We start from the raw sequence: 25,625 nt of genomic DNA, 5'->3' as shown, positions 1-25,625 counted from the left end.
TGAAAGCTCCAAATTTTCTGGCCCCTCATTAGCAACTTCACTGCCTCATTAATAAACATGCCATAGCCAAGATTTCAGTTATTCTTAATAGCTTAAGTTCTTATTTCCTTGCCAACAATGGAGTCCCCCTGCTTCCGAGCTCTTTCCTTCACATCATAACTTCTCATTTAATTTTAAGGACACTTAAAATTTCAGTGCTGGAAGAAAAGTTCATCTAGATGATCTAAGACTCCTTATTTTTTAAAATCCAAACAATCACAAAACCAAATTCTATCTAAAAACCAGCCACTGTTTCAGCAAAGCCCCCCAGTATTTATTAGCAATATATACTTATATTATTCATTCATTATTCAAAATCTTTCCATGCTACTTTCTCTCTTTTTGTCTATTGGGAGAGTTTCCTGTTGCATGTTTTGTTTTTCCCAATAACCTACATGTGCTATCTTGAAGTCAGATAGGTATTTGTATTTGTATTAAAAGGCACAGCTATTTGTATGAAAAGGCACAGGTATTTGTATTAATTTTGAATGTTACCATGTTATCATTCATTGTTATCATGAATTACAAACTGAGCAGTTTTGTTTTTCCAGCTAAGACTATTGAAAGTTACAAGTATGAGTTCTACTGACTGTATAGATTAGAGATGCAACCAACTTTGCAACAAGTTGATCCTTGCCCAGCTATGGTCAACAGTTAAAAATAAAATGTATGGTATACGGATGCAATATAATTTCACAATCAGTCTCATCTGAAACAGGGAATAGACAATGGTTTGGAAGCCATTACAGAGCAACACTCTGGAAACCAAACTGTGCTCTTCAGGATTGTTAATCGGTACTACCAAAAAAAAAAACCCCACCCAACAACAACAAAAAAAAGAGTGGCAAGAAGGCCAATACAGACAACTTATCTCCACAAATGGGCAATGTAAACTTACGGGCAATTAAATCGAAATACAATCTGATGAGAATCTACATTGATTTAAGAACAGTGCAAGAAACTGCAAGGAGAGCCACACTGGTAAAGAAAATTACACAGTACAGAACTACAGGAGAACATCACTGACGAAAAAAACAAAATCCACTTAAAAAAGATAGCAATTTCTACTTCCACCATAAACATCAGAAAAAATTAATATCACTTAATGTATTAAATACTGTCCTTTAAATAATATTCAAATTGAAATAGCAATGCACAAAATTACACAGACTACCTAAACCAGTATTTTTCAAACATGCATTTTGAGTTTGGGGTTTTCTTATTTATATAAAAAAGAAAATAAATTTAAGAAATACTGCTTTGTAAAATCCAACTTCTCAACAAGCCTATACAATTCTGCTCACTATATTAATTTGTAATTTGGTTTGACAGAAAACCAAGAAATAGTGGTACTATGATGGACAATTCTTCCACCACATTTCTGTTGCATGACATGGCATTTATGAAGCACACAAGTTCACAAAGCGAAACAATACATCCTACAAAGAAAACACCTAAGGTTAACAAAAGCAGTATCAACGAAAATGCAAAATTAAGTAGAAATTATGATTACTAAATACAAGTAGACAGAGGTAGTATATAAAGGTATTAAAGATTAAACATTAGGATCTGCAAGCATGCAACAATTTACAAGACAACTGTTAGCTTGAAGAACCTTAAATGTACTTAAGTCATTTTTTATTTTCCTTAAGGCATTTGCAACTGTAAAGCTGATAATACAAAATTAATTACTAGAAATTGTTCTAAATTAGTGAGCTAAAAGGCCAATCATTAATCTTCACCAGCATTTGATGGTTAATCTATAGCTGTTTGCAATGCTTGGAATGCATCTCTGCGCACTACTAGTTAAAGACACTTGTGAGCTAATAACTGCAACATTTGCCTCTGCCATTAATTTTAACTTAATTTGACATAGAACATTTACTAATTGCCAAAGAGAAAAATTAGCATACAGCAATGAAAAAGGTTAAGATGACTGACATTTGCATTAAAGAACATAGGGAAAATATTTTAAATATATGTTAAATTCTTTTTTTCATTATCAGGTGGGCAATTTGTAGAGAGAGCAAGGGAACGTCTGGTCTGCCAGACAGGTCAGACAATTATATAGTGCTGCTGTTTCCTTATAGAGTCTGCTCAGTGCAAGCTAGCTCCTGTGCTGCTGACACCATCAATAAACTCTTCATAATTCCAGAAAGCGTTACAACTTTTTAAATCTTAACAAGGGCTTTATTGACCTGTTTTTCCATTTCTCCTCTAGCAACACTAACTGTTCAAAAGTGGAAACTAATCTCCAAACAAACCAGGTTTGTTTAGATGGGAGGCACCAATATCTGAAGATATCAAAACTAATTTTCAATTCAGTGAAGTGAAAGATACAAAGGTACTGTGTGCACCATACACAGACTCACAGTCTGTAACCCCATGACCTGAGGAATCTCTGGGTTATTTCTGAGTGGTTCACAGAAAAAAGCTAAGGAAAGCAAGTTAACATATATTATGCAGGACACTACACATGAGAAGTTTCTAGAAGGAGTCTAAGCTTCCACCAAAAAAACATTCACTGACGGGGAGGGGAGGGGGAAACCATGGTATCAAGACATTTTCATGTTCCTGCATCCTGCATTTTCATTTAAGTAGCAAAACTTTCGCCTTTTTTCTCCTCAGCTTGAGAAAAAAATATGCATACAAATAATTTCTAGAATAAGAAAGCAAGTACTAGTCAATATAATTCTTAAAAGTCTTTGCTTATCTGAGAGATAATTTTATGTACGTTGGCAGCGTTTTGTTTTCAAATCAAGTCAAGGTATAGCTTACTGTTACATCACCATACAATAATGAATTGAAACAGAATACCCAACATGTACTTGCTCATTTTCACTAATACAACTATTGCTTTTCATTTGTTTAAATTGCAAGACATGAGCACATTATCCTCTCAAGGTATATATTTCCTCTCTATCCCAATCCCTGCTACCATTCCTACAGTTCAGCAGACTGTCAAATTCTGCCTGGTGCACATTTGATACTTACTTATTAACAAAAATATATTGTAATTAAATTCAGTGTTTACCACTCTGCATTGCCATAATACCCAGCTATAGGTCTTGTGCACTTCTCTTTTTGGCCATCCTTTTCCAGTATCTCCATCTGTTGTTGGCAGCCCTGTAGCAGAGTGCCCACATTCATCATTTCAACTCATGGCTCAGAGGCCCAATTCAGTCCCCACAGACACAACACAGCCACAACCTGAACACAGGTAGCAGCAAGTATGAAGGAGGTTTGCCTCAAACTCTGCAGCAACAGCAAGGGAGGCCACTAACAATTCTTGAGGCTGCAGACACAGGTCCCATCTTCCAATGATTTTTATACCAATTTATACAGGTGAGAATCCATTGTATCTTCAGGTCATCTTTGCTTAGGAAGACTGTTTGCAAACTCATAGCTGTTTGCCTCTTTATGCATCAGTTCTTTCTGCTGCAAATGTTTCCCCATTTCTTCTTTTTGAGACCTCTGGCACTTCTCAACCAGTAGCAAATCTCTATTACAGTCTTCTTTTAAGACTTCTGTGCAGCTTCCTCTACCCAGCTGATCCTGTTCTTTCCTGCTTCATAAATTCTCAGTCTAACTTGCTCACTCTATTCCTATCCCCTATTTCACACTTTTCTTTCAGTTTGAATTAGTCAAATTTTAGCATCCTGCAGCTTTATTCATGACATTCCACTCACTCAAACTGAATGAATAATGAGATGGAGGAGCTCCATTAAACATACATGCTGCATGCATAAGAGCCCATCAGTGGTACAGGTCCTTTCTCCTGACTATTCTGCCTGCTGAATAATGAAAATACTTTCTTCTCCTCAGAGGCATTGATTAGGAAAAGCCTTCCCACACACCTACTACAAAAAAAGCTGTAACAAGGAAACACTTAGAAAAGGTGAAGGATTGCGTCATAACCACACATCTTGGAGGGTACACAGCCTTAAAGGAGGCTGCACATTCTAGTCTCCAAGTTCCTTCTACTCTCCATAAGTCAGGTGACCCCCCGAGAATCATTTCTATCTAGAATAAGCAATAAGTTTTTTATAAATAACTATTTATACCATAAGAACGAACTCCATATTTAAGCATTTCAAGTGTGTTACTTAATTTGCATCTTTGCAGCTTTGTTTCATTGATACATTGGGCATCACACAATTGAAAACCAAAAATCTGCAGTAGTACAATGACCCTCTTGGCTAGCTACCTCTGCTTCCCCTCAGGGCAATGCAGACACACTTTTCAGAGGACTGAAGAACATTTGAAGCCTTCAAAATGCCCTAGAGCTAAAAATGCCTGCACATACCACTGTGGGAAAGCCTGCCTTCTTCAAGATAGGGAGAAAAAATGGAGACAAAACCATCCTCAACAGTTCACAAATGCCAATGGGATTTGGACTCAAGATATCCTGATGGCCTGTTACTTTCCAAAACTACTGAGCCATGTTCACGTCTCTGCAAATTAGTTTTTAAATTGCCATCATACATTAACTCCTCCACCACCTAATCTTTGCTGCTTTTGCCAGTTTTCCCCCATCTGACAGCGATGAAAATCAGGCAAACATAACACATGTAAATGCTGTGCACACCTTCTTTTTTTTTTTTATCCTGTATTAAATGAGCGGGACACCAAAGAACATACAAATTTACTTAATATTTACCAATGTTTATTACAACTGTAATAAACTGACAGAAAACTAACAATTATTTAGAAATACACTGTATGTTAAAGTCACTAATGTTTTAAGATTATACTTCTTCCCATTCAGATCAGTGAACAAAATTTTCCCCCTTATGCAGCAATTGCCACTTATACAGCAATGAAATTGTAGCTTATACATACTAACATTTCTGAGTCTTACTCAATGAAAATTTCTTGAGCTACTAAAAAAAAAAAATAAAATCAGAATTTACCCAAATATCTTCTCTTTAACTGAATGACATGGATACATGAAGCAACTTTTAAGTAGTAAAATATATTTAAGGGCCTGAAATAAGCAAATGTTTGTTCTTCCCAGTAGTTTAAAACATTCAGATAATTTAGGAGCATATTATACTGTGTAAATCATTATATTCTTTTAAAACTTGGGGAAGCTGAAAGGTCAAAAAGGCAAGTTGTCCACCATTCTTTACTTGTTTCCTAATATTAACCCCAAAATCATTGGTGCTTTTTACACAGTAACATGGCTAGACAGATAAAATCTAAGGCCTAGCTAGCATGGTTACAATGTTTAAAACACAGTTCTTAGATGCCTTCATAAATTCAGCACTGGCTAGTTAGAACAAACTGGAGTTGTGATTTAATTTTTTTATTAACATTTTTATTGAACTAGAAGCCACAGATTAAACACCTTTATATACACTGTGTTAATATTTGCAAAACGTAAAAAAATATAATATTTGGAATTCAGCAAAATACATGAGTAATACTAAGAAATTTGGCTTTAAAAAGGTTACACACATCTTCTAAATTCTGAGTGCAAGGAAACCAATGTAGTGCAATTATGCTAGAAAAGCCATTGCTGCTTATAAAACGTTGTGCAGCTGTTGGAGGAGAGGGTTACAGTGACAAACAGCTTCCCTGCTACAAAGGTGGCAGGAAATCTATCAAACTGGACAATAAAATTGCAATTGAGTTTCTTTGGCTTTTTATAGCAGCTGCATGTATCTTGATGTGTAGCTCTGCAAAACCTATCCAATTCTGTAACACCAGTCCTTTATATACTAGTTCTTTATCATAGAATGGCATTATAAATTAGTGGCAAGAATGGTGCAAAGGGTTGTAAAAAGGAAAAATAAGCAGTAACCCAATACAATTAGAGATGAAATAATAAAAAACACAAATTGGTTATTCTCTTAGCAATGTTAAGGAAATATTTTTATTCCCATAATTCCCACATTACTTTGAAAGCATGCTAGAAATCAAAAACATCTGAGATGCACTTAGCATCAAACAATTTGCTCACTGAATTATGTCTACACTATGTTATGTGTGAATCTATATGAATCTCAATATTGGTATAACAGGATAAAAGAATCTTCAAAATAGGTAAAACTAGAGGGATTAAAAATTCATTATCATTAGATATTAATATCAGTTTACAGGACATTTTCAAGTGATTAGTAAGGTTTTACCACAAAGAGCTTTCTTTGTGATTTGTCCTAATTTATGCTTATGCAATTAAAATATAGTTATGAAACATCATCTAGCTTTATATTGCTAGTTCCATAAATTGCATGTATTAGTTATAAAAAAGTTCAAACAGCAAAGGCATAATGAAGGTGAAAAAATCCAATTATAAAATACTTGATTATTGTATCATCATTCCTATCCCTATTGTTAAATTAGTTTCTGGGTGCTTTTGTTGTTTAATCATATTCGTTTAGGCTTCTGGAACTGGATAATATTAGCACCACTGTCCAAACAAACTGAACTCCTTTAAGATTCCTTCAAAATTACAACACCACTCTGCTGCTAGCTCTGCCCACACTCACACACTTCTAACCTTGCCATTGTTCAACTTCCTCTGAAGTAGGTTGGAAGAACAAACAGCCCTTACATATTGACCGGAAAGCCAAGAAGGTTAGACTTGGGAAAACTGACACAGGAAGTTACTTCTACAACCAAGGATACCTCACTCATGCCAGCATGCCAGGAACCAAAAATGAGAAACACAAAGAATGAAGCACGTCATTTTCTCATTCACTATGGTATTGCACAAAAACACACAGCCCTTAAAAAAAAAAAAAAAAAAAAAAAAACCACCCACCAAAAAAACCCCACCAAAAGTAACATTATCTGTACCTCAATTTTTTTTGTATTTTCTAAAACTGGTGGGGTTTTCTTACCATTTAGCCATGGCATCACAATAAAATCTTGTGTTTTCCTCTATGAACTCTAGACCATTGATTAGCCACATTAAGTCACTGAAGATAATGATCAAAAATCCATATAATCATTTTGACATAGAAGCTGTTTAAATGAGATTTCTGACATGACATTACCTTACAAAAAGAGTCTAAGAATAGAACTACAGCTTATAAGATAATGTGCTAGATAATTTTTAAATTCAGTAGACCAAAGCTCTGTATAACAGAGGTAGAAAGGTGGCCTGCCTTCACTCACCTCTCCATCTTTCCCCAGGGACAGTTCCCCAGCAATTCCCAGCAATCACAGAAATGCTTTAAATTATGCCAGTTTCTATAAAAGCACATTAGGGATCTTTACTCTGGCTACAGCTTGCCATTGTACAATCTACTCCACCCATGGCCTCTGCATCTTGAGGGAAAGAGAGGAAACAGGTTTTTTGAAGACTGCAGAGCCGACACAAAAGATGATTAAGGATATTTCAGCAACTAAAAAGTGATTTCTGTAAGGGTTAAAATTTGGCCCTGGATTCTTTGCACCTGGATTCCATTTAGCTAAGTGACTATTTAATTATATTATTTCACACACTTTTATTATATAGATTTCTACATTTGTCTCCCCATAGCCCAATAATCCACCATCAAGCTATGAATGCGATAAAAAGAGCTGCAAAATAACAGTATTCTTGCTGTCTGTAGAGACTGACTTTTTTTTGAGAAAAAAATTCATACAAAATCAAGGACCTCAGAAATACTAACAATTCCTTAGAATCATAAAGTGATCATTAGGATTCACAGATGTCCTTTTCGCGTGGTTAAGTTGCACACATTTAGAGATATATAATTTATAATTTAATTCACCTTAGGTAAATATTTCTGATAAACCAGAATAATTACGACGCTCACACTGGCCTCACTCTTTTGTTCAGAATAAGGCAGGGCAGCTATCTTTTACACTACTGTGCCTTGTTCAAAGATCCAGTAGTAACTTTTATGATACCATTCTGGTTGTAACAGCAACAAAAAAATCAGACAGGAGAATAATGAAGGGTAATAGTCTCATTCATACTGCAAGGATTTGCGTTCTTACCCTGTATTCCATGAAAGGTTAACAATTGAAGCATCTGTCTTAACTTTGATTTCTTTGCTTTTTACTGGTTTCTTTTACAGCCTTTTGATGTTACTAAAAGGTATTTTTGTTTATGAATAGATATGGTGCGCCACCTTGTGTTCGTGCCGTTATTAAAAACCAAAACGAGCACTAAAATTTTTCAGAAATGCTCCTGAAATGTGATCATCTCATTTTTGAAAATATGTGCCATTTTCAGTATAAACTATCACAATTTGAGCAACAACAAAAAAAAAGATTTCTGTTCAAACAACAAAATTAACATTTAATTGTGAAATGTTTGAAGTTTATGCCCAGTAACAGATATAAATACTGGGCTTTTATTTTGCTACTGACCTTCACTTCAAGACTATCTCACTGTATGGTACAGCACTTTAAGGCTCTCAATCTAATTACACCGCGTAACAAAATTTCCCAACTATTTCAGACACTCACCTTTGAATGCGTGATTGACAGTGTATCCACCCAAACACGCCAGCCACCCCACTCATATTTGATTGCATGGTACAGCAAAATTCGAAATATGGTATACACCATCTCAGTTATCTTCTGTTCCTCAGAAGTCTTCGGATTAAAACAGCAAAGTGAAAGCATCCACTCCTGCCAGACAGAGCACTGCAACAAACTTCTGCAAAATACACACATGCTATTTAATCAAATTTTGAAATATATACATCATATGTCACATGATGTATGTATTTCAAAATTTCATTAAACATGTCTTAGAAATATACATCAGCTAAGTCAGGAATTCAACATGTATAAAACAATTGGTATGCGCAAGCTTCTCTAATTTTACATATTGAAGGCTATACTAGAGTACACAATTTGCTGAACAGCAATGAAGCTGTATCTGCTTAATGAGTCTAATTCACTAGGAGACCTTGTTACCTACTTTGTATACTTGTGCATATAGCAAGCCATCTTACCTCCTATTTTCTCTGCTGTTATTAAAAAGTTTAATCATATCTGAGAGAAAGGCTCGCCGAACCTCCAGAGTTTCTGGACACTGTGGAGAATTACATAGCAGGATTGCAATAACCTTCAAAATCTCTGTAAAACAGTTCATGAGCAACAAAATATTAGTACTAAGCACAGCATAAAATACAGGACATCTTCCAATATTGTTTGCACAAGAAAAGTGACGCTACATAAAAAAGTTTTATACTGAGAAAAAGCACATCTCTATTTGAGTAAAAGGTTTAACTAATATAAATTCCTTCTTCCAAGACTTCTCAAACCTGGTCACCATCATCAGGGGGATTTGCAGGCCTATACAGCTGAAGAAAATGGAATCTAAGTTACATTATTCTGAAATTTTTTTGAATTATCAGGTTTAAGCAACATAAATGTTACTGTATGACAAATGGCAAGCTATCAGAATCTGTCAGAACCTTTTTCTAAGGAAGTTCGCATAATACAATGCGTCTGTTATCAAATGAATATATGAGAAAAATGCATAGATTTTGCTCTACTTTAATAATACTGAATTTTTGAAGAATGAGAACAACTTCCCATTATACTTAATTAATTTCTGTTATAAAAAAAAGTTTGAGAAAGGAGACAAAACCTTCCTGATATAAAATTTCATCTCTTAAGAGCATAATGTTTTCTATATTTTTAGGACACAGTCAAAACTGTGGGTACATTCCACTTTCTGAAACAGTGGGGCTGTTCTTGTTACTTTAAAAAAAAGTTAACTTTGTAAACAGATTAGGGTGCAATTTGAACATGGTCACTGTGATAGTTTCAGTTCACCTTGTACAATTTCTTTAAAAAGATAAATTCCTTATTAGCATATTAGCACTGATCTTAAAAAGGTACTTTAGAAGTCACTCTTCCTACTAGACCTAGATAATTCCAGACTCATACCTCACACTACAAATAATCTGTATTAACCACAGCAGTGACTGCCAACTTCTAAAATTTTAAGAGAAAGTAACAGATATCTCCTCACATCTTTGCTTCATACAGATTTACCAGAAGGCAAATGGCATACTGCAACCAGATTTCTTTCCTCTGTATCTGCTTTGCTTTCCTTTCTCTTCCCCCACTTTCCACATGAAGCAAACCCACAACTATGACCTACATTTAATGACAAAGCAGCTATGAAAGTGAAAACCCTATTACTTCTCCAGAAAAAATGAACTCCCAAAGCTATCGTAAGTCCATTGTATTATATTCAGAGCACATTAGTAATGCATATAATTCAGGAAAGGAGATCAGTATTTTCTCTTAGTTCAAAAGACATCTAAAGTTTCATATCAAGATATTTCCCATAAAGTAAGATAACCAAAACAGTGAGCAGATACATTTCTCCTGCTTTCCATCTAGCGTTGTCATATTGAATGTAATTTAAGATGAAGGCTGTTTCCATATTTCAGGTAATTTAGTCTGACATCACTAAATAATGCAATCAGAATTTTGCTGGAACCTTAACATGTATTAAATCAAAGTATCCTGTGCATGCAAGTCTTGAAAAACCATTTCATAACATGAGTGCTCAGCCAAAAAGGGCGACTTATGAACTACATACACATTTAGACACATACAAAGTCTTTCAAAAAGCTACAGAGACATACTTCCTAAATAATTCCAACTAAATGTACATTATCTTTCCTTTTGTATGAAAGATTACGTAAAACTGAGATCAGAATTAAGACTGGTCGATGTAATTCATAAGCTGCTTATGGTTTTTTTTAGAGCAGACTTTTCTTATGGTAACACTTAGAAATGTATATCATTCTTACGAGGATTTTGTATCTTCACTGATGAATCTGGGTCAGGATGCTGTTTATGTATCACTTGAGTGCAAACCTGTTCAGTCAGAATCTAGCAAGAAAGAAGAAGATGCCATATCAATGTTCATAAAGACAGCTTACTGAAAAATAGTTGGATACATCCTTCATACAGCACCATCATACAGCCCATTCACCATGGTTCTATAAAATTATCCAAAAAACCGACCTGTTCTTTTTCTTGATAACTTATTTCATTCTGTTCCTAAAATTTTACTCTAAACTATTTTTTTTGCTTTCTCTTAAGTGCAGACTGTTATTTTAAATACACTGGAAGAGAAACCTGAATCTAACCGAACCATCGTAAGGCAAGATCATTGATATAATAAAATTCCACATATATATTGGTGTCTGCTTGAGACATTCAGGTTACTCATTATCCAGAATTGTTTATAATGAGCATAACCAAGTTAAGGGGGGGGCAGGGAATCTCAAGTGTTGAGCTTTGGGGAAAAAAAAAAAAAAGCAGCACTCAGCTGCATCACGCTAAGGTTTAATGTCATCTGGAACATATCAGCACAAATATGTAAGCAATTTTCTAACAATGTCTTACAAGTAATTAGGAAGATTGGATCCTAACTACAGTATATTACTACCTCAAATAGGACATTGTATGTGGTCATGGTGATTAAGCTTGTCTGAAGCATCAGCCTTTCAGCCAACAAAGAGAACAATCCATGTCCAAGCATGACTTCAGCTTTTCTCCTAAAACAGCACAGAAAGATAAAATAAACTTATGTATTCAACTTGCTTTAGGGGGGAAAAAAAGTTTAAAAAGTGTGCCTCAAGAAATATGAAATGGAAACATCTTTTTCTTTTTTGTTCCTTAAATCTTTCACTTTTGGTTAAGGAAAAGGGCAAGGATTCAAATTCTGACAGGACAAGTCATTCCCTGAAGACAAGCAGAAGACAGCTAACTTTCTTCCATAAATGTGGTCCACTCACCCATGGGCCCAAAAAGCTGAAACACACCCTTAGGGATTTCTTGATAAACACTAAGGAAAGGGCATCTTTGTCCTCATTTCACTCAAAAATACAACCACGGACAGCGATCTCAATAGTTATCTACTATTGTAGTCAACTTGAGAAATATTAAATCTAGTTCTCAGTAAGTAACATGGGGTTCAATCACACCAGTCTAATTCTTGCTACCGATTTCAGTGGAATTATGGAAAAGGACCACCTTACAAAGCAAGTATTAAATGAACTTGGTAAGGAAGTAATAATGCCTGGACACTAGCTGCCAATAACAAGTAATTCCACCACATCAGAAATGTATTAATGACAAACAAATTGAAGGGTACTTGAAGAATAGTAGCTCCTATTCAGTGAATCATATCTCGTGATTAACCTCCAATATAGCTTCTTTTACTTTATGTACAAACGTGTGTGTATATATACACACCAAATAACATATACACAAAATAATATATGGCATGTATGTGTCACAGTCTACCTTTTTTCCTTCTTTTTTGGGAGGTTTTGTTTTAAGACCTAAACCAGTACTTACTTTGGAGCGAGATGCTTTAAGAAATATCCCATCACTTTTAGAGCTTGCACCCTGATGCCTTCACTTTGTGATGCTAAAAGCTTGTAGACAACCCTAAGTGGAGAAAACACAAGGCTTCCTAAAAAGTTGAAATACAGAGCAATTTTTGGAATTATAAATTAACTGCAATAGACTGCAAATAAATGTGTATCTGAGCCTAATTTAAAATATTGCCTATTAACTAATAAGACCACAAAAACCAGCAGGATGTTTCTGTTAATGGCACAATAGTTTGTGATTCTGTGATCTTAAAATTACTTTTAGAGATTTTTAATCAAATTTAAATATCTCCCAAATATCAATATATAAAACATGCTGTGAAAGGCTGCTGCAATTCCTATATTGAGAACTGTCTTAATCTGATACTTTATCCAGAAAACTAAGCAAGTAATTGTTTTAGTATAAACGTAGCTGGATAGGAATACCCATGTATGGAGGGGGATTTATTACTAGCACTGATATTTGACATCTGTGCGCCCTGTTGTTCCCTCAGGAGTGATAGAGGAAGACACCAAGTCAGGAGGCATTCTTCTCATTTCACCTATGTCGGTTTCTCCTCTTCACCTCCTTATGATTATGCTCTACACCTGCGTATGATTCTCCACTAAGAAGGTTTAAGAAGAAAGCCAAAGGGAGCAAGGGGCACGTCTGCAGCAAAGTACTAGACTTAAGTAGCTGAACAGTTCTAGCTGAAGTTTTCCCAAGAAAGAAAATGAGAGTGTAACACAGCAAGGAAAGTGTCAATGTAACTGATGAAAGTCTGGTAAATTAATAAATAATTGAAAGTACAGTTGTACAGTGGGAAGTGTCCAGTGACCTTAATATATTTGACATTACCAATTCAATCTGTAATACCTCACAGATCTCATCAAATGTATCTACGCCTTCCGCTCCCCAAATAAAAAGAAATCAGACTAGTATTTAATCTTAACTTCTCAAACATTTATTTGCAGTACATTAAAGCTTAATCTTTTATTAAATGAAGTTTATTTACACAAGGAAAAATTCTAATATTGCCTTTCTGTCAATGTGAAGAATAACAAATGCAAGTTTTTGATCCTTGTAAATCTCCCATAAAAACAGAAGACATCTAAATGTATTTATCAGTTACATCTAATTTCATTCATTGCTTACTTTTTAGACAGTAAAGTGCTTATGACCATGTCACCATCTAATTTTAGTTGGGCTATGGTTCATGGTATTGGACAGATCTTTGAATTTGTGAAATATGATTTAGCTTATACCTAACAGGGACTACTAAGCTCTCTCTGAAAAAACAAAATATCAATTTCGTAATGCTACATGAAATTATGTTGGAACAGAAGGCACAGTACTCAGCCTTTACTGTGAATATTTTCTGAGTAAATTTTTGAGGAAATTTGTATGACTTTATTAGGGGGAAGGGGGGGGGGGGGGGGAAATCTAATTTCAATGATTCTTGAGTCTTTCCACAAATATTCCATGTTACAACACTGCATTTTAGATCAGCCAGTTGTAAAGAGTTCAAAGGACTTATTCAAGTTTTTAGGCCTTACATACACCTAGTTGAGCACTCATCACTAGTTATATATTCCTTCACTTTTACATACCTAAAAATATTACCCAGGACACGTAAACTAAGACAAAAAAATCTAGTTCTATCTTAGAATTTAAGTGAAAACCCAGGAGTGATTAAAAAACAGTTATCTATAACAAATAACTTATCCTGGAGAAAGCTGCAGTGACAGCAACTATAGAATCAAACAAACGAGCAACCCCACAATACAATGTTCATTCAAGCAATATAATCCATTTCCCTGCTTAACAGAACAGTATGAGGGTTACCTAATTGGAGAGGAAAAAAATATTTCCTTACACTTATTATTTCTTCAGTAGATTGGTTACTTTAAAAATATTAATTATTAAAAAACTGCAAATATTTTTAAAGCTTTGTAAAATTATTTTTAAATTTCAAGAATATGGTGTTTTAATTGCAAAAAGTAGATGTATCAATAAGCATACAAACAACCCATTAAGTGACTGGAGACAATACAGGAGCAAGGAATGTAACAAATGAGACAGGAAAACAAAGTGATTCCTCACTGTGGACTCACTATTCATACTGACTTGCCCATATACTAGTTAATAAAAAAGAAAATGTCTACTGCCAGTTGTTAAATAAAACCAAATATATTGCATTGGAGACTCAACATGACATTCAAATACTTTATTATTTAGAGTTTTTATTAGTTTCCCATAGCATAATACATTACCATACAAATGAAGTCAAAGCTGAAGAAAATGGGGGGGGGGGGGGGGAAATCAGCCTAGCACTAAAAAGGAAGAAAACAATTATGAACGTGCCTGAATGTTGTCTCTTGAGAAAGGGCAACTGAAAAAAATATATGTATAAATAGGGGTTAACCAATAGGTGCAACAAAATGTATGAAATGAGACTCTGCCTTTACACAGTGAGAGAATTACTACTCCACATACCCTTCTAGGAATAGGGTTTTTTGCCTGTTTTGTTTGCCTGTTCCAATTTTTTTCCCACTATGTCCAGGCAGGTTCATTTTAAATTAGAAAAGTTCAATAATGTGACCACCCTCTGAGAGCCACAACACAAAATCAGTCATAACTTAGTCTTTTTCTAGCAGATCTTCTCTTGTGCTTTTACTGTCAGTAGAATTTGCTACTGTCCCTACTTTTCTCTCACAATAGTGTTAAACAATATTTTTCTGTTTGTTGGGAAAAAGAGATTGTGAACAATCCACACCACAAAGTGCTAAATTTAAACAAATAAAAAGTTTCTTCTGCAAAAGTCCCATAATGCTTTACATGTTAAAAAACAAGGAAAGAAAGCTAACAAAGATCAGAAGAAATCTGAACCAATTTTTGTCAGCCCACTTTCAGTTCTAAAACATATGTAAGTATGGGAGGCTAAAGACTAAGCACTAGAAGATGAAGACTTAACATCAATGTATAGATTAACTCAAATTGATCACTACCTGTTTAAGTGCGACTGACAGCTTGGAAACATTTAAAAAAAAAAGACCTCATTGATAATAAATCCAACATCACCTCTTGTCAAAAGAACACCTGGACACAAAAATCTCCCAAGATGAGGAGTCTGAGATTGCAACACATACACTGACGAGGACCTTTCAGATTTCATGGGAATTCTAGCAAGCAACGGCATGGTCAAAATACTATTTCCTTTTGCCCACTTACAAAATTCAAACTTACTGTAATCCATTTCTCTGATCAAAAGCAGGGATCATAGAATTGGGATGCTCTGACATCAGAGCAACAAGCAACTGCAAGACATCCATTAGATTGTCATCCTGTTGAATAAAAGTTACAAATTTGAATTAAAAATGCATGTATGCCAGAACGTTGTTTTGGTTAAAAGAACCACTACAAAACATTTCAAAATGATCTGGAGAGTAATAGTAAACCAAGGACCAAAACAATTAGGCCAGGATCAAAAGAGCTATATATCTGGAATGCAAGTGCAGGAGAAAATATTACCAAAAAAAAAAAAAAAACACCTTTATTTTTTAGGGTGTAAAGTGATACATCTGTGTCCGGGATGTAAGCCTTTGACAGGGAGTGGACTATTGGACTATGCTATTTCCTTCCATACATGCTCATCTGTTTGCATGTATATTTCCCCCTCTTTTACTGCACAGGAGCTAGAAATAAACTGCTGCACATTTTCTGGGGCACAGGGTGGTGTTTAATGCAAAATCTCTACTAACAAATGTTCACCCCAGGAAAAAAAAAATACCACCACCTGCCAGAGACAACATTTAAAATGCATAATTCAAGCTGCTCAGTGAAGTTTTCCATACTATTAGTCTAAAGCACTCTAAACTACAGTTTATTAATTTGTTCCAAGCTAATTATAACTGAAAATAACCTACAAAGTAACAAAATGCAACTGTCTTCTTTTCCCATTCTTTGTGGTATTAAAATGAAAGCTTATTTTAAAAAAAAAAAAAAAAACCCAACCCAAAACCAAACACTTTCCAACACTTTTGAACAAATATTCTGATTCTTTCTCTATTAAAAAAACAGTTTTACACCCCCTGAACAACTGTGTTCACCTGACGATATTATCAGCTTACATTACAGACATTATCACTGATGAATGAGCCCTATGAGAAGGCTGAATTTTACTTTTTTTGTTGATGTTTTTCTGAATTTACAACTAGATACCTAATTCGGTGGGATTCAGCATTCATGGATCTTTTAGACTTGACCATGCAAACTGCTAAGATACTTAAAATACCACCTTCTCATCTGCAGGCTATATAAAGCTTCTGCTATTTTGGTTTACTCTTACATGTTACCAAAAGTCTTATTTTTTACATCTCCATATAAAGTAGAATGACTTAAAATGCTTGACCATGGTACTACCAAGTAGTATTAACCAGCACAGGGAATAAAAGGAAAATATAAGTGTAAACAAAAAAAAGAAAAAAAGCCATACTGCTTGAAGTGAAGTTCAATTAATTCCTTATTTTACCCATTTCAAGCACCCTTACAGAGATGAGATCAGTTAGATTTATGTCCCCATTTCCCTTGTCTTTGATGTTGCATCTGGCATAAAGTGCCTTTTCCTGGTGCTAAAATATGAAGATGCAGATGTATCAGTGGTAACCAACATTTTCTCCCAATTAAGTTTATATGCTTCTCTTAGATGCCATTAACATACATCTATTTTTTAATGCATGTTTTCAATTTTATTGCTTTATTTAAGAAGCAAAATAAAAAGGAGAGAAAAACAAAACAAAAAATATTACTTAGGCAGCATAAAACAAGGTTTTGTCTTTTTTTTTTAAAGTCAGCTTCACCATCTGTTTTTCTGCTTGGTAAATCGGTTTGCAGAACAACATAAGAAACCATTTTGACTTACTGGCTTAATGAACTTCAATCTAACACTGAACATAGTGCTTAAATCACTACAAGAATATTGGCGATTCAGCACACTACATTAAAGAGTTGGACAATGTTTGCTACTTCCTCTACAGAGCCACCTTGTGGCATAAAGAAGGTAATATTTGAAAATATTCAAATATTTGGTGGTCACAAACAGCAGAAGTAGTACCTCTCTCCCCCCCCACAGACCTCCCAAATTAAAAATTACCTCATGTATAGTAAGCAGATAATTGAGGATAGCCTGCAATTCATCTTCTTTTATTCCATAGTCCTTTAAAAAACAATCAGGTTTTAACTATCACCTTTCAAGTACAAAAGTAGTGTTCCCAAAAGAGCATTATTACAAGCCATGGTTATATACAGAGCAAGTCCCACAAGACAAATTTGTTTTCAATTGATACTATAATAGCTTCATAAATAGAAGGTAGCTTTTTCCCCACCCAAAAAATACCCGCCAAAGGTTATAAAAGTGCATTGAGACAACTCCAATACAGGTATAAAAATAAGCTAGATAGTAATATAGTACATGAAATTTTTAGAGTAACACATGTTAATTGATACAGATAATTTGAACTGAGAACTTCCTATTAACAGAAGAATTAAATTAAGGTGGCAAAGAAGATTCAAAAGTAGACCTCAATGTTTAATTATAAGCCTGTTAACTATGTCTATAGCTGAGTTTGCTTCTTATTTTCCACTACAGAATCCTATCTTCAGTTGCTATCAACTTTGCAGAAATTTAATTTTTTTATGGCGTCTATGTCAGGAATATGCCTTGAGGTCTTTTTGATGAAAATAAAACAAAAAACAACAGTTTCTGAGAACAGAATGAGGGGAGGGAAAACCAGCTGCCTTTATTTCTAGCGCTTTTATTTTTTTAAAGCAAGTCTCTCATTTCCCGAAAAGATTTTGCACCACTGTGTACAAATAGAAAATTTGCAGAAGAATCAACCTTTTATGATGGATGTGCTTTTTACTGTCCTTGTGAAACTCTATCCAAAACTGTCCAAGTTATAAATCTCTGACAGAAATTTTTAAAAATAAATAAATAAATAAATAAGAAGCTAACACTTAGTGAAAGTCTTTTAGAGTTTAATAGCTAAATTGTCCCTGATACTTCAATTGCAGAAGATCCAATTTAAACAAAGAGTACCAGAGTCAAGAGCAGAACTTTTCTGGTAGTTACTCCTCCATACTGCTGGGGCTAAGGGTAGCAGCACAGAGAGTATACTGATCCCTTAGCAACACAGAGGAAGAAGGGAAAAGGGAACTAGATTCAAACACAGAAAAGAGTCTACAGAAGGGAGAGAAGAAGAGAGAGATCAGAGCTTACAATAGGAAAGGGTTAAGAAAACTCTATAAGCAGTAGAACTGCTGAATTTCACTACTCCTGTAACGTCTAACAAACAGTTGCGAAACTTTTGATAGAGTCTTTCTTATCCTCCTCTGTCCCACTGCCCCAACAGCATATAATGTCAAATGTTTTTAAGCACTTCTTATGCAGGTGATATTCTTCTTGTCAAAAACAAAATATGGAATCAAATACTTATTTCCCCAGTAGTAAACATTTTTAAGTTAATTATTTAAAAGCTCCGCTTTTGATAAAAACAGCTTAAAAGGGAGAAAAATGCATCTTTAGCACTCCTGTCTGGGTCTGAGCTACAATAAAAAAGATGCACCTTACATGGTATATCTATTTACTTATTTGTTTACAACATTCAACATGCTTAGGAAAAAAAAAAGCTATATTCAAGTGCATTTCTTTATGAAAGAAAACTTAGATATCCTATCATAATTTAAAGTTATCCTACCTTCATCACTAGCTGTTTAATGAACATCAACAAGAATGCTCGCAGAGATAAAATCTCTTTTTGAGTAGGCCGTGGCCCATCTATAGAAAAAGAAAAGTAGATATATGAAATGCAAATTAACAGTTGTTATTAGCATAGTATGCATTTTCACATAAAGAAAAATAAAAGGCACGTTCTAGGTGAAGAGGGCATGATTCTAAGTAAAGTTATCTTTCCTCCACTTCAGTCTACAAAATAGTAATGTGTTTTATCACTGTTTATTAGCAAAATGCCCAACAAGTGAGGTTCTACTAAGGCTTTTATTAAATACAGTTTTCTAACCCCCTCTAAATTCTTTTCATGATTCTACCACTTCCTGGCAGTGTCTATGAACCAAATTTCATGCAAGGAATAAGACTGATGAGAATTTTATGTCAGAATTTCCAGATTTCAAATTTTTGCAGTTTACTACTGTTTTTAAAGTTGTTCTGCTAAAGCTCAAATGGCTCATGCCATTATTACACATTGGCTAGATACACAACAAAAATCAATCTTACAATGCTATATATAGAGATTAGCTTTAAAGCCAAAGACTTAATTTGTTAATGCAAAGTCAAAAGGACTTGCGTCTGCTATTCCTGTGTAAAGCAGACTTTCACTGAAACACTTTAAATACTCAAACACTGAGTAGTTCCCAGGAGAGGCAAGGTTAAAAAAACAGGTGCAACCAAATGTCAAAGCCAAGTAAAAGTTTTCCTACAGAAAGCAAATGAACTGTTGCAAATACATTTCTAGGGATAGTTTTTGCATTTGATCATAGGTTCAGAGTTCTTATGATCCTAATCATCATGGAAAAGCAAATCCACTAGCAAATGTAAGTGATCATACAAGTCTGGTTTTATACAGTACAGGCCTACAGGCATATTTGGTTTAAGAACAGTTATTTTCAGTATAGACTGGTCTAGTCAAAGTAAGCCATTAAACTGTATTAGTAAGACTGTCCCACACATACACTTGCATCAGGCTCAGAAACTAATTAAGTAAATCCATGTCTTCACTAAAAAGAAAGGAGAAAACACACATGCTTTGCTCCTTACAGGATGCAAAATACTACAAAACCATCTTTGCAACCCTCTAACAGGAAGGGTTGGTCATTTCGAGAAGTTGGTGGCAGGAAGTTGGACACATCTAAGGAGCACTCACTCCCAGTACATGTAGCTCTCTTTCATCACCTGCTTTTCTCTCTGAAATTCCAGAGCCTTTCTTCATTACAGGAGAGACTAGAAATGTAAATTATTCTCACTTTGCCAAGGTTGTGTGCCCAACACCATAAAACACAGACCAACAATTAGAAGAGCTGTAAAGGCATACTTCCAAAAAGCATTAATTCCTTTATCTGTGACAGTTCCACCTGCATATGTTTATGTTATGCTGGTGCACATTTCACTTCCCAGGTCCTTTTACAGTACTGGATTTCTGAGTCATGTGGCTATTCTTGTTGCTTTTTTCTTAGGATCAGTATTCTTGTGCTGTGTTCCATGTCAATGACAAGTACTAAACACCTGTTCTAAATTTCTTACTACTTCTTTTGCCATGAGTTCGCTGTCTGGATTAAGCACGCTTATTAAGCAGTTTTCCAACAAGTTCAGATCCCTATGCCTGTCAGATAGACTCAGTATGCTTGTTTTCAGCTATACTGCTATTATCAATAGATCTTACAAGCACTTAAAGCCTGTCCAGTACTTGAACAAGCTCCATAAAGAGACCACATTCCCAGGCACAGCTCTACACTTTCAAAACCCTACCATTTCTCTGACGAGTTCTATCTAGTATTAATTCACGTAGGTCTTTGGTGACAGAAGATATGACTTCTGAAGAAAGTTTCCATAAGTTTCTAAAAAAAAAGCTTTCAAGAAAATCCTATAGACAAAAACCACACTGCTCAAACTGTTACAGTGAACCCACCACATTAAAATAAAATTCTTTCTGGAACATTTACAGTTCTATACACTCTATACAACATTTTTTTAAAACAAACATCAGCTTGTAAGAGTAGAAATGCATACATACCTATGCCCTTGGGAGTTATACCACTGCGATCCTGAGGATTAACTACCCAGTAATAGTACTTTAGGGTATGCATGACCAAAAGAACTGTGCCAACCCGCCGGATTGCACCATATATGTTAACAGTGCCAATGAACTCAGTAGACAGGTAAGTGTACAGGATCAGCTGAACCTACAACACCCAATCAGGAGATCAAAAATCATTGTAGCAAAAATGCAGCACATCAGACAACTGCATTCCTAAATTTCATCTATTAAAATGTCTTAAATAGATTTTCTCTGCATAGCTCAGTCACTAAGTTCTTAAAACCCTTGCAAACTAATGAAAAAATTCATTTTATTTCTAAAACTACAGAGTGCTGTCGTTTTTTTAAGCTGGTCCATGCTCACAAGAGCATGAAACCATGGTATTCACACAATCACAGATAGGTGAGATTGGAAGGCACCTCTGGAGATCATCTAGCCCAACCTCTCTGTTCAGAACGGGGTCACACAAGAAGTATTATTGAAAGGTGCATATTTATTATAGGCTTAATTATTTACATATCTTCTTTCCCCTTTTTCTTCTAAGAAATAATGACTTAAATAATACTTAATAATTTAATTTAGCTGTAGCAAACATAAATGTTTTACGACGACTTCAACAGTAGCATTGGCAGTACTGTCTTGGTTTTTGACATGCAAAACAAACCCTTATGGAGGGGATCAAAAAACTTGGTAAGAAGTAGACTTTCAAGTAGAACCAACTGGAAAGTTTCCATCCAAGCCGTTCGCTCTCAGAGAACATATATTCACCAAAACAAAAATACTCTGCAGGGAATATGTCAATTTAAATGAAGACTTCAAATCTGACACCCAGGATAATTTATCTTAAAAATCGTCAGGTTTTTGCCAACTAACCCATTCAAAATTCCTTCTCAATCTACAACACTGACTGGGTCAGGGACTCCAGAATTCCCTCCCAACTCTACTCTGCAGAACACTGCAGGTTTCCGAACTCCCTGAAAACCTTGGGAGTCTGCAAAACTTGACAGCTACATGCAGAAAAGCAGAGTCTGAAAACAGTCCCCCTATGATTTCTGCTGGGGAGCCAGGACATATAATTCTTGGAGTCCAGGCTTACTCTCAACACTCCCAAATCAATTCATAAGGTACCTTATTCGTAAGAATAAGCAATTTTACCTGTGCTGGGATATGAATCCATATTGCAGGATTAAGGAGAACATGATCACACAGCTGTTTCAGCAAGGGCACCCCATTGTGCAAGTTGCTCAGGTATTTTGAAAAGGCAAGGCAAAGTTCTAGTACAGCTCGGGTAACATGGGCTTTGGAAGACTGTAAAAGAAGATCTGCTTAAGGAAGAGCCCTGCAACAGTTTAGGAAAAGTATTTCTCTCAAAAAAAAAACAACATTAATGTAAGACATCAAGAAAGATTTGCTTTACCTTTTCTAGGCTATACCCTATCACAAGAAAGCCCTTACAGGAAAGCATCTGTTCTTGCATAGCAATGGAGTTCTTCAACAACTCCATGATGAAAGCCAATAAAGTAGAACTGAAAAATACAATGTTTTAGTAAAGAAAAACGTTTTAAAGAGTTACAATGAGAGATACATTTAATGTGTTATATAAATGCTCAGATCAGAATTTTTAAAACAAAAAGCAAGACTAAATTTTGAAAGGTCTAACTTCTTGCTTTTAAGTAATGCGTTTCTAACTTGAAATTCTGGATTCTGAGATAACTGGGCAATAGCAAAATTCTTCTGCAAATATGTTCTTGCACAAAGGCAACATTTAGCGTGTACTCTTCTCTGCTTCGTATTTCACTTACAAACTTCTGCAGGATCAGTAACAAATGCCATTCCACTTCCCACTGCTTTCAGATGAGCAGGTATCGGAAATATGTTTCTAGGCACAGCTTTACTACTGGTTCAAGCTAATTCAACTTGTGCTGTGCTGCTGCCAGAAGGAATGTTTATGCCCCTCCCCCTGTGTCACAGCACCAGTGCCTATGAATCAAGACCTTAGCCAGCTATAAACCCCTCTCTATTGCTGGGCCAGTTTGCAACTGAATCAAATCCCTGACTCATCACATAGATGCCCAAGTCTGAGCCAGTTCAAGAGAGGCCCAGGAATGTACAAATGGGCTGAAGGAACATTGTGACCACCCCTTCTTAGCAACAATATGGATGTAGATCATCTTTAAACAGTCATGAAACTACAATTGCAATGAAACAGAGCAAACTACACCAGGATTCTAAAAAGCAAATCCTTTGCAATTAATACTACTTAGGAGCTCCACCAGTTCCTGTGCCTGGATGTTCAGAAGTTGGACCGAGTTGAAATAGAGCTGAAACCAGAGGAAAAGTCTGGCAGTAACACCGAATAACAGAATCTTCCAAAAAGTCTGAAGGTAAAAAAACAAAAGAATTCCAAGAAATAACTTCACGTAGCTGAAAAATTTATCCTTCCTGGGGTTTCTCTTAAAGCCTTCCCCAGTGGATTTTCTCCATGACAGGAATAAGCTCAAGAGAATTGTCTGTAATTCTGTTACACAAAAAAAATTGTGAAGTAGAAACGTGTACATTTTGATTCTGTGTGAACTTTCATAGAAAATTTGGTACAAATAAACACTTCACTTTGAGGTCCTGCCTGTAACAAGGCCAGCTTTTCGTTGTTAGACATAATTCATTGTTGCACAAGACAATTTAAAGCACTAGGCCACTTAATAAAGCAAGAGGTAATTTCCTTTACTTAAAAAGAAACAAAGAACAGAACACAGTAAGTACATGCACTCACCAAACAGTTGTGTCAACGTGGTCCGATGAATATTGCCTATAGTCTAACTGTGCAAAGAGAGGGAAAAGTACCTGCACCCCTCCAATGGAGTGCAGGGCACTTTGGATAGAATGCGTTAAGACTGCTTTCACATCCTGACAAAGAAGAATTAAGACATATTGAAATCTCCTTCAGAAACTATTCAAAAGTTTGTTAGAAATAGTTTGAAATTTCTTCAATATAAAAATTGTATTATTATCAAATAAAAAGAAACAGCAAGAAGTACAAACTGGCTGCCACAGCCACAGTAAATGCCCAGTCTGGCTGACCTACTGCCTTAAATACAGTCTACAATGTAGATTCTCAGAAGAATATACAGGAGGTGGCTTGCAAACTCTAAAACAAGTCTTTAGTAACAGAGAAACCCTAGAACAGAACACATGAAAAGCTTCTGACAAATTAAAAGATTAAGGCATTCAAAGCATAGGGAAGAAAAGGGTATCATATCAACAGGGCAAAGGACAGGAGATAGGTATTATCTGTAGGGGAGTGAACATATGTCAGAAATGAGGAAGAAGGATTTTTTTGAAAAGCTAACACAGCCTTTGTAATACTGACTTTTTTTAGGTTGTAACTTTGATAAAATAAACTTTTTTCTTAGGATTCTTGTGTATCCACATTAATTCAAGAAACAGGGGAGGTAGCAGCAGGGAGAACCCAAAAAACCCAAACTATCAGCAGTTCCCTATCTTGTCCAAATCCCTATAAAACTTGGGTTTTAGGTTTTCAAACAGAAATCATTTGTATCCTCCAAATCTATGAAAATGTTGAAATACCTGCAGCATGAGGGCATGTGGTGAATGAACAAAAATAGAAGGGTTATCCTTAGGGGATGACTCTAGACACAGCTGTGCATCTGTAGCCCTTGGATTGTACATAAAAGCAATAGAACTGGATAGTTTGCCATCATATAGCAACAATTTGTGATGTTCATCAAGGAAGAGATCACTTTCTGCCTTGAATTTGAATGTTCCCTGGATTGGGGAGCAGGGTTGAGGAAGGAAAAAAGAAAAAAAATTAGATTACACACATTGAGAGTACGGTTCAGAACACAAGTATTGCCAAAAAGTGACTAAAACATTGCTTCTTCAATCTAGCAATATTTAAGAAAGAAGGGGACTCATAAGAACATTGACTCAAAGTCAATTTTACAGAGTCAGAACTGCAGAGGGTTTTTTTGACCCCTGAAGACTGACATTGCCAAAACAGTGGGTAATGTAAAAGAAACACATTAGCTAGGAAACAGAATGACAGTCAGCAATGTTCACTCAGAAGGAACTAATAATTGAGGAGCAGACGAATAGGAACCATCTTTTTTAGCGTATGTTTGTACAGCTGCTAGGGAATAACAGTCTTCAATCAGTGCCCCTCAGGCTATGACAAAACAAATAATAAATCACTGCAACAAAACTAATCCTCAGCACTAACTTCACACATTAAAAAAAACTGACTGACTAGCACAATCAACTATAAAGCTACATTTCTAAAACAAATACATAATAGCTGATCTAAAGCTTTCAGCCTCAATGAAAAAGTGAACATAGTGAGAGATAACAGTGGTGTTCTCCCTCTCCCAGCCACCAACACGGAAATTTTGAGAAGTAAACAGGAACTCAAATTTATTTTTT

General features: G+C 35.3%; 1 protein-coding gene across 7 annotated transcripts in view; it reads right to left on the bottom strand.

The window, feature by feature from the left end:
- Positions 1 to 25,625, bottom strand: part of LRBA (LPS responsive beige-like anchor protein) — a 434,320-nt gene that overhangs the window by 347,429 nt on the left and 61,266 nt on the right. For 6 of the 7 annotated variants that reach the window (XR_012775615.1, XM_075500920.1, XM_075500925.1 and 3 more), the window contains exons 10-22: positions 24,774 to 24,971; positions 23,959 to 24,092; positions 22,606 to 22,714; positions 22,344 to 22,496; positions 21,165 to 21,333; positions 19,116 to 19,195; positions 17,513 to 17,575; positions 15,607 to 15,704; positions 12,343 to 12,435; positions 11,429 to 11,537; positions 10,785 to 10,866; positions 8,964 to 9,087; positions 8,470 to 8,662 (exon numbers count right to left, since the gene is read on the bottom strand). Coding sequence is in view for 6 of the 7 variants with exons in the window: in XM_075500920.1 (XP_075357035.1) it covers positions 8,470 to 8,662; positions 8,964 to 9,087; positions 10,785 to 10,866; positions 11,429 to 11,537; positions 12,343 to 12,435; positions 15,607 to 15,704; positions 17,513 to 17,575; positions 19,116 to 19,195; positions 21,165 to 21,333; positions 22,344 to 22,496; positions 22,606 to 22,714; positions 23,959 to 24,092; positions 24,774 to 24,971 (1,605 nt within the window). In the remaining variant the exon portion in view is untranslated. The remainder of the gene's footprint in view (positions 1 to 8,469; positions 8,663 to 8,963; positions 9,088 to 10,784; positions 10,867 to 11,428; positions 11,538 to 12,342; positions 12,436 to 15,606; positions 15,705 to 17,512; positions 17,576 to 19,115; positions 19,196 to 21,164; positions 21,334 to 22,343; positions 22,497 to 22,605; positions 22,715 to 23,958; positions 24,093 to 24,773; positions 24,972 to 25,625) is intronic. The other variant, XM_075500926.1, reaches the window with a different exon arrangement.

Source organism: Mycteria americana, chromosome 4, assembly GCF_035582795.1.
Source record: "Mycteria americana isolate JAX WOST 10 ecotype Jacksonville Zoo and Gardens chromosome 4, USCA_MyAme_1.0, whole genome shotgun sequence".
NCBI classification, from domain to species: Eukaryota; Metazoa; Chordata; class Aves; order Ciconiiformes; family Ciconiidae; genus Mycteria; species Mycteria americana.
The sequence above is the reverse complement of the archived record's forward strand: the minus strand, read 5'-3'. Positions and strand labels throughout refer to the sequence as shown.